The sequence below is a fragment of the Hippocampus comes genome, unplaced genomic scaffold (assembly GCF_001891065.2).
Source record: "Hippocampus comes isolate QL1 unplaced genomic scaffold, H_comes_QL1_v1.1 scaffold699, whole genome shotgun sequence".
Lineage (NCBI taxonomy): Eukaryota > Metazoa > Chordata > Actinopteri > Syngnathiformes > Syngnathidae > Hippocampus > Hippocampus comes.
This window is the reverse complement of record NW_017805822.1, coordinates 390959-400253: the sequence shown is the minus strand read 5'-3', so window position 1 is coordinate 400253 and position 9295 is coordinate 390959. Positions and strand designations below refer to the sequence as shown.

At 54.5% G+C, this 9295-nt stretch overlaps 1 protein-coding gene across 1 annotated transcript in view; it reads right to left on the bottom strand.

Moving 5' to 3' along the window:
* Nucleotides 1-1750: 1750 nt before the first annotated feature.
* Nucleotides 1751-9295, bottom strand: part of LOC109525546 (formin-binding protein 1-like) — a 28058-nt gene continuing 20513 nt past the window's right edge. The window contains 8 exon segments of the mRNA XM_019886111.1: nucleotides 1751-2040; nucleotides 2212-2378; nucleotides 2462-2586; nucleotides 3004-3136; nucleotides 3251-3360; nucleotides 4152-4187; nucleotides 4439-4453; nucleotides 9141-9295. The exon segment at nucleotides 9141-9295 is cut by the window's right edge and continues 22 nt beyond it. Of these exon segments, the coding sequence (XP_019741670.1) occupies nucleotides 1862-2040; nucleotides 2212-2378; nucleotides 2462-2586; nucleotides 3004-3136; nucleotides 3251-3360; nucleotides 4152-4187; nucleotides 4439-4453; nucleotides 9141-9295 (920 nt within the window). The 3' untranslated portion in view covers nucleotides 1751-1861.

Here is a 9295-nt window from a genome sequence, read left to right as displayed (position 1 = left end):
GGTGCGGGGGGCGGAGCGAATATGCGCAGAAGGCGGGGTTAAGTGCAGATAAGGAAGTGGAAGGGACAGGGTGGGCGGGGCGACGTTCGGCTCAGAGAGAGGAGCGCACACACGTGACAAGGTGATGAAATGACATGATTGGGAGCACCCCCCCATATGATGAAACCACCTCCTATTTCCTCATTTCTTTCCGCAATTACTCACTTGAGGTACCCTAACGACACTGTGTGTGTAACCTGATGGAATGTTCTCTATAGCCTCATCGTACGACGGAAACGTTGCAAGCGTACAAAAGAGGTCAAGTCGAAAAGGTCAAAAGTCAGCTCATTTTACAAGCAAGTGAATCGATGGTGGCGTGATGACAAAGAAAAGAGGTTTTTATCGTCGTCGCAACCACGGTCACGTTGCGCGTCATTTTCGTTTCCATCCATCGGAGTTTATTTTGCAAGTTGACAACTTTGGGATAATCGTGTCGGCGTTTGAATTTCATGTTGGAACGCGGCGCCGCGTGACTTCCTGCGGGACATGACTTCACGGCACTTTTTGTCAACTACCCCAAACGCTGCTATTTTCTTTTTCAATATTTGGTGGCTAAAGACGTACTCGTCAGACTCCCCCCTTGTAATATCCAATACATTTGTATCCATAAGAAAATATTCTGACTTACATCCAGACACTTGACATAAGATGACAAAAATGTAGCGGTAAAATTCAACCTCATGTGTTTGGCGCTACGATGCGCTCCAGGATGGAAGGAAGGATGGATGGGGATGAGAAATGTGGCGGCGAGACTTGGTCCGGCGGTGTGGGCGGGACGCTTCTGCGTCCTCTCTCTGACTACGCCGGCGCGGGTTAATCGGGCGGCCGAGCTTAACTCGAAGCGAGCCGAGCTGTTAGGGGCCAAAACAATGCCAGTTAGCGTGGAGGGAAAAGGACGTTTGGAAAAGTGTCCGTTTGTTTTTTTTTTTGTTTTTTTTGGAGGAACAGGGCGATTTCTCCCCCCGGGCCGCTTGCCCTGCCGCTTCCTCAGCCAGCATCTGCTTTAGGAATCTGCAATGCAGGACAGGAGATAAACAAACAAAGAAAACAAGTAACACAAAAGAAGAAAACACAGAAATGTTAGATGGCGGCGCAGCGGGAGCGGCAAAGAAAAACCACAACTGCAGTCGGACGGGAGACCAGCGAGGTTGGCATTTTCATTTCGAAGGCTCAACTTTTGGAAAAAAAAAAACCTCCCTTTTTGTCCCTACTTCAACGACGGCAAGCATTTCCTTCGCTTTATTGCCAAGCACTCTGGGCTATCTTTGTGGATGTCCACGGGCAGACATTGAGCTTTCTTCAACCTCCATCCATTCTTTCTTGTGACATTTTTGGGCTTGGGTGCCCCCAAGATTGGTTTCCTCGAGGTTTTGAGAAGATCGGTCGTCGCTCGCGCCGAGGACAACCCGGCGACAGAAGCTTTCCGCACACGGGCCCTTCGTCGGAGCGACGGCGGGCTTTGAGAGCCCGACGCCACTCCCGACATTTGGCAGGATCCAAATCGGAGCCGAGCCGAGCGGGCCGGCGAACGATACCATGAAGGAAACCAACCAACTTCTTTTGAGGTGCCTTCACGCTTACCCCAATGAGGTGCGGGAATCTGAGGCCCAACATTGGGAAAGGGACCGCTTTTTGTGTTGAAAACAATCACAAACAAACAAACAAACAAACAAGCCCCCGCCCCCCCAAAAAAAAAAAACAAAAAACAAAAATTGTCAAGGATCAGGCCGGGCCCCGCTCTTCTTGGACGATAGGCACAGTTCTACGACACGCTGACATTTATTTGGGCTCGCCTGGGAGGTGGGGGGGGCAGGGGGGGGTGTCAAATGTAGGTCACGGCACCTTTGGCGTCGGTCCCCAAGAAGAGCTCCAGGTAGGACGTGGGCACGTAGCCCTCCTCGTCGTGGTTGCGGCGCACCCGCGTCCAGCCGTCGCCTTTGTCCTCCTCGATGACGTAGAGCAGCTCGCCCTCGGCCACCGAGATGGTGCCCTCGTTGTGGCCTGCCGCAAAAAGCCCAGCGCCCGTCAGCCGCCCAATCGCATTCCGAGTTTCGGTCACATCTTACCGATGTTACCGTATTTCCATACAACAGGAGACCCTCCCTCCCCCCCGCCAACAAATCTTCTCTTTCGCCTTTACTTTGGGAGGCGAGCCCGGCCATCCGCGCTTACCGTCAAAAGGGTAGAGGGCCTTGCAGTTGCCGATGGTGGGCAGCGACTCGTCGTCGTCAAACTCGTCGTCGAACTCGGGCGTGCCGGCCGCGAGGGGCTTGGCGTCGGCGACGTCGGCCTTGACGTGAATCTCGGAGTTCTGCTCCTCCGTGTAGCTGCCGTCCGGGCTGCTCCGGGGCCGACGGCCACGCGAGGACGGCAGACGGTATGAAGGTGCGCTCGGGTGGCGTTCCGGCGTCCCGTCACTTACCTTTCTCGGTCCTGGGCGCAGTTGCTGTTGACGGCGGTGCCGCCGCCGCCGCTCTCGTAGAGGGCGCTTCTCCGGTGCGTGTCGCTCTTGGACGGCATCCGCTCCTCCGCCTCGGCCAGCCAGCCCTGAAATCCAAAGTCGAACAAAGTCACCACGCCGCAGCGTTTGAATTCCGAGATACGCGGGTGTGGGGTGAAGAGGCGGGGCGGACCCTCGTGACATGATCCCACTCAACCAAACGGCAACAACAGGAGAGAACGAAGAGCAAAATGTTTCCGGCGGATGACGGCGCCGCTTTTTTGCTGTTGGCGCCGACGACCCGCATATTGACACGCTCCAGGTCACCGCCAATACTTGACTTTGGGGGGAACAGAGCCCACCACCGGGACCGGCTTTGAATAGACGGGCGGCTGACAAGCGAGCAAAACCAAGGGCGCGCAGCCGGCCGGCTCTCCCCGTTTGGGCGTTTGGACGCCGGCCGTCCGTGCGGTCGGCAAGCGAAGGGCGAGAGCCGGCGGCGCTCGTCGCCGGGGGCCACTCGCCTCAAATTTCTGCACTTCCGACTGCAGCCTCTGGATGTTGCGGCCGAGCTCGTCGAGCCGGGGGTCCACGCTGGCGGCGTCGCCCATTTGCGGATTCTTCACGTAAACGTCTTTCATCTTGGTCAGCGCGTCCCTTGAGGAGGAGGAAGGAGGAGGAGCACAGCGTCGACGGCGTGAGTGTCGCGAGGGCAGTGCGGGACCGCCGAGAAGAACTTTGCCATGTTTTGTGGGCGGGTTTGCAGCGCACCTCTGCTCGGTCTCCTTTTGAATGTCTTTGTTGAGCTCGTCCAGCTTGCCCTGCAGCTTCTTCCTCCGCTGCTCCGGCGGCAGGTGGCTGTAGTCCTCGGGGCCGGAACCCTAAGAGGCCGGGGGGAAAAACAAACACAAAAATCAACAACATATATATATATATATATATATAAACTGCCAAAAGTGTGTTGGGGGGTTTGTTACAGGGATAACGAGACTGGAGTTGGGTGCCGTATTTCCCTCTGCCGTGCAGTCACTCTGTGAGGGAAGCATCACTGAGCTACGAGGACATACGGCGTGCCGACTTTGTTGGGATCCAAGACGTCGCTTGAGATAGTCGCTCATTTTCGGGGTCCGTCGTCAACTTCATTTTAATTCGCTGACATGACATGACCAAACGATTTCACTCTGCATTTCATCCAAGCCCGTTCTTACCTTTGCTTCTCCGGGGTCAAATTGACCCACAAACATCATGAATATTTTTTTTTGGGGTGGGGGGGGGGTGTATGTAAGCGATGCTGAAGCGATCATGGTTGAATTGAGTTTTGTGTGCCGGCCGATTCCAACGCCGTACGCGAAATTGTTCATGACCAAGAATGATTGGCCATTCAGCAATTTCAGAGCATTCTGGTCACCGCGTCCAATCAAATGTGCGCTTCTTTCTCCCCTACTTTCTCTTTCCCATTTGTGTATTTTTGCGTTTTCTCTTGACATGTTCCGGTGCAGCAAGCAAGCAAGCAAGCCATCACACTCTCGCGCCCGCGATGGCTCCAACGCTTTCCGCAAGGAAGAAGAATCATGCGGTGCGGGGACGCCGGTCGGCCACTACGACTCCAAAGTCAGTATTCTTGTCACGAGGGGACCGGCTACAAACAACAATAACAGTAAAACGTGATCACCTCAATGAGATTCCGGACGTGGGAATGGAGTGTGAGCTGCACCACCGAGCAGGGAATGGGAGAGGGACGAGGGGGGCGGGGGGGCAACGCAGCCGTGGCGTCGACAAACAAACAAACAAAACAGAAATGAAACCACAGCCGTCGTTACGTCACAGCAATCAATATCCAAAGGAACGACAAAGCACCGCAACTCGCATTCTTGACAGACGCATTACTGGGTGGGCATGCGTCACGCGGCGACGGTGATGTTGCCGATGACGGCGGTGCGGTCACACGGTCATGCTTACCAGCTTGAGCGAAAGCTTCACGGCGGGGGAGGAAGGAAAAAGGGGGGCGAGGGGAGGCGGGAAAGAGAGAGAAACAACACACAACGTCAAGAGGGAAACAGGAAGGACATTGCGGCGGCGTCGTTGTTTTTTCCCCCCCCAAAAACACAATGACGGCGCTTCTCAAAGCGCCGGGTCCGCAAACTGCGGTCCGGCGGGGCCCATGGAAGCCTGAGTCACCGGCAAAGGGCTCCGCTCTGTCAAACAGCGTTGGCGCATCTGTGGAGAGTGAGCTCTAGCTGACGCAACGGGAACCGATTAATTATTGCCTCGGTACGCCTTCGGCCGCCCGCAATTGCGCTGCGGTTTTTAACGGTGCGGTTTGACTGACTGAGACGCACTTCGGACTTTCGAGAAAAAGGCTCTGGATGAAACGGGCAAGCGTAGCCATTTTGAAGAAAGAAGAAAGGAATTTTTTGGAAGACTGAAAGGGGTCTCGTGACAGAACCAAAATGGGCAAGGTGCGCAAGGACGGCAATAAAGTTCCATTCTGAAATTCACGTGCTCACTCTCCAAGCTTTGCCTTGAATAGCATCGTATTGCAACCGTGCCGTGGGGGCAAACGCCCCCCTATTCTGGTAACTTTGGCAACTGATGATTTGGCAGACCACCGGTGTGAATCGTTGTGGCGTTTTAGGGCCACGCGCGCGACTTGCACGCCATTCAAGTGGGAAGCCGCCTCCCTCGGACCCAGAAAGTTTGAGAAGCGCTGTGCTCAAAGGCCAAGGGTGAGGAGTCAACAGGGTGAGGAGGAGTGCATGAAGATGTGGCCCCGCCCCCTTCGGTTCCTGCTGCCACGACACACTCCGGACAGCAGAGGGTGCTGCAAGAGCGCACGCAGATTTCAGAGGAGGAGGCAGAAGACGGCGCGAGACTGCGAGATAGTCGCCCCCCCCCCCCACGTTAGAACGAGGAGACAGGCTGAAGGAGCCATCGCGCTTCTTGTCGCTGCTCATCCGCTTCCGAAAGCCGCAACTCGTCCTCTGAACCATTCGCAAAAGACAACGGAGAACGAAAGATTTCCCTTGATTATACGACCATATGTAAAGGACGTCCATTATTTAACCTTGGTGGAAAATGACAATGAACGAACAAAGTGAATATATTTGGTACACGCATTTGTTTTTCTCCACTCGAGGCGGCGACGGGTGAGCACGTCGGCCTCAAGGTGCAGAGGCCTCGGCCTCCCTGTGGGGAGTTTTGCGTGCGCTGGCCGTCCCCGCGTGGGTTATTTTGGGGGGGTCCTCCCACATTCCAAAAACATGCATGGGAGGTTCATGGAAGGCTCTAGAATGTCCCTGGATGTGTTGTTTGTCCACGTGTGCCCCGCGATTGGTGGGTGACCAGTTCAGGGTGTCCCCCGCCTACTGCCCGTCGACGGCTGCGATAGACTCCGGCACGCCCGCCGCCCTCGTCAGGATAAAGCGCCTCAGACTATGGATGGATGGATTTTCACTCAAGCACGTCACTGAAATGAAATGGGGAGCTTCATTGAGACAAAAGTCGTGTTTTGCGACATCCAGAGACTAATTCGCGACTTCTTGTTTGGACTTTTTGCGACAGGGCTTGGCCCTTTCTCCTCGGCGAACAGTTCACCGGATTCCAGTTCACTCACCGTGAGCGTTACATGATGACTAGCGTCCCGGCCCGCCTTAACAGTACACGTAAAGCTGCCAGACAAACACATATATCACATGTAGATTGCGTGAGGCCGCAGGGGTCAATGACGGGGCCCCTAAAGTGTCGTCGGCACCGGGTTGGCCCAAGAGTCCAGAGGTGGGAGCAAGTCACATCTATGCAAGTCCGACATTTTGAAGTGAGCCTCAAATGACACGTCGAGTCGATAAGAAGCAAGTCGATTGGATTCAGCAAAGTACCGTACAGAATCCCCAAGGTTAGTCGCTGTACATTTCTTATGTTGGTAAAGTCATGATGTAAAACAAAACAAAGCACAAAAAAATCTGTTCTCAGGCCTTTGACTGATTCTCAGTCTCAGTTGTCGTGTGAGTCGGCCTTCCAACTCAAATATTTCATTCTCTCCAGACCACTAAGAGTGGAACCGGACGATCTCCTGCGGCACTCAAAGCATCACAGTCAGTCACCTACTTTTCTTTTCTGGCCCAGGACCCACATTACAAATCGGATACGCTTGGATCTTCCAGCCAAAGGTGCCGTCATACGGCCATAAAAGTGAAAAGCAAGAATCTAGCGGCTGGTCTTTCCTTGGCTCTCCCAGTGAGAATCGAGGCACTCGCGCACGTCGTTCAAGTCCAGGTCTTTTAGCCCAAAACGTTGCCACTAGCCCCGCCACCTCTGGCGATGACATCATCGTCACCGTGACCATCCCGTCCGTCCCCGGGGCGCTCGTGACACTTTGGTCTGGGAAAACACGGACAAACGTCAAAGCCGGCGCGCGGGATGCGTGGGATGAGCTTATGGACGGACCCAAAGACAGCGTGGCTCCTTTCTGACTTACGACGTACTGCCGGGCTTCGAAAGCGTACGTGGGCTGGCCCAGAGTCCTCTTCATGAGCTCTTTGCGGCAAACGAGCGAGCGCGGCGACTGCTGCCGCCGCCGCCCCGTGGAAGTCAAGGTTGTCAGAGAGAACACATGTCAATGGATGCACTCAGAAAGGCCACTTGAGCACTTATTCAAGCTTCTCATGGTCCAAGCGCGAGTGCACGCCTTGATCAAATCCGTACAACAATCCGGCACGCGAGGAGAACGACTGTGCCTTCCATCTTTCCGCTCACGGTGCCGGTTTGGGCCTCTTGCTAGCACGCGAATGAACCTCAACTCGTAATCCACCGTGCCGCACGATTGACATGACGAAGCCCAACGAATCGCAATGAGAACACAGAAAAGTCGCTCTCGGGCGTGAAGCGCTCCAAGCTGACCAAAGGACACGCGGGAAAAGGAAGGAGCGCCTTTCCTTTCAATCATCTCCACCCGAACGCTCCAAAGTATTTTGGAGCGTTTAACGGCCGGGATGGGCGCGGCCCTTTTCGCAACGCTGCGCTTCCTGCGCCGTCCATCAATCGACGCACATAAACTCCCTCGCTTTCTCTTTTCTTGTCCTCCTTTTTCCCTCACTCTCGTCTTTCCTGCCAAAGGTCAACGGTTTGCGCTGGCCATTGTGCCCTTCACGTGTCACGTTGACGCCAATTCAGAGTCCCTGGAAAATCCAAACTGCCCTCAAGTCGGGGCAGGCCATCAACGGGGTCAGCGTCTGCTCAAGAGCTGACCTCGGGAAGCCGACTTCCATTTCGCTTCGATGCTCTCAATTTATGAACCTTCCGCTCTCGGGCGTCAGTCATCCGTTGAGCACGCGTGGCTGACATTTGGGAGCAATGGCAGCGAGGACAACGCAAACCTTCCCGCAATTCGGCATCACCCCGACAAAATCCCTCGGGCGAGTCAATCTCCGCCGCGGACAACCTGCCGACAGCGACTCCGAATTCGGAGCTCAAGCTTGAAGACCCCCCTTTGTTTCCAAAACACAATCGTTTGTCTGCCATTGACTTGAAAGACTCATCTTGTAAATTGAGGGCATCATTTTTTTCAATTTGCCAGTCACTGTTGTGCTTGGCACGTTTCTTTTTGCAAAACGCTTGTTTTCTCTGCTTTTTGGCGGGAGACCGATGTTTATGGTGCGCTACGGTGAGCTGTGCTACTTTCCTATTTGGACGCATCCCTCGTCTGCCCTCGTTTCGGAACACGCCCCAAAACGCCCAACGAGTGAAAGCGCGATGGCGAACTGCGAATACGCTGCCGATTTTCTGCAGTCCCTTTCGAAACGAACAATCTGCCTCCAGCGAGAACGACAACGCTCCTGTCAAGGACGGACGGGGGTGAGGGGACTTTGGGGGCTCGTGAGGAGTTAGGAATGAGGACAAAATAAAGATGCGGCTGGTGAATCGGACTGATCCGTGGGAACGAGAAGCTCGTTAGCCAAAAAAAAGAAAAAAAAGGACAAAGACCCGCACGCACTGTATGAGTCAAGGCAATCCATGTGGGGGGGAAAAAGGCTCGGTTGTTTAAGAGTCCACCTGTTGCAAAAAAGGCCAAAATGCATGGCGTGCCTCCAATCAACACCTCCTTTTGTCACCTGATCACATTCTGAATCGGAGCATTTTTAAGGTTGCGCTGGTTGGAGCTTGTGTGAGCGTCAGCCAAATTGTGGCCTGTTTCCGACGCCGCGCATGACTTGCTCGCAAGGTGCCACGGCGGACGATTTTAACGCCTCGCTCGTGTCCTTGTCTCATTTGCAACTGTCTCCCTCCAAAATAGGCCTTTTGCTTTTGTGATTCACGCTTGATCTCATTCTATGGGGCTCATCTCATTTGCAGTGGCGCAAATAAAAACACGCCAAGGCCAAAATTCCTGAGGAGGTGAAGTGCTTTTTTTTCCAAGGGGGAAAAACAAGATATCCGATGAGGAAAAGTGCATTTGTACAAATAAGTGCCTGTGCCCTCGGCAGCTGAGTCACCAAAATAAAAAAAATAAAAAAAAAGACTTTTCATTTGTGGGGCCTTGTGGGTCCATACAGTGCGGCGGGTGAAGCGCTCAGAAGCAGAGACCCACAAAAGCATGCATGAAGCACACTCAACACACGCACGCACGCAGACACACACATGCTGACGGGCGCGCACGCCCACTTACCCCTCGCCTCAGGCTCCGCAGGCAGTGCATTTTGGGCTTGGAGGCCATGAAGTCGTTGAGGCGGTGCGAGAGGGGCTCCTTGTGCTGCTTGGGAGATTGGGAGTCGTTGGGAACAGCAGAGGGTGAGGGCGGGGAGGAGGCTGGGGGGGCGGGCG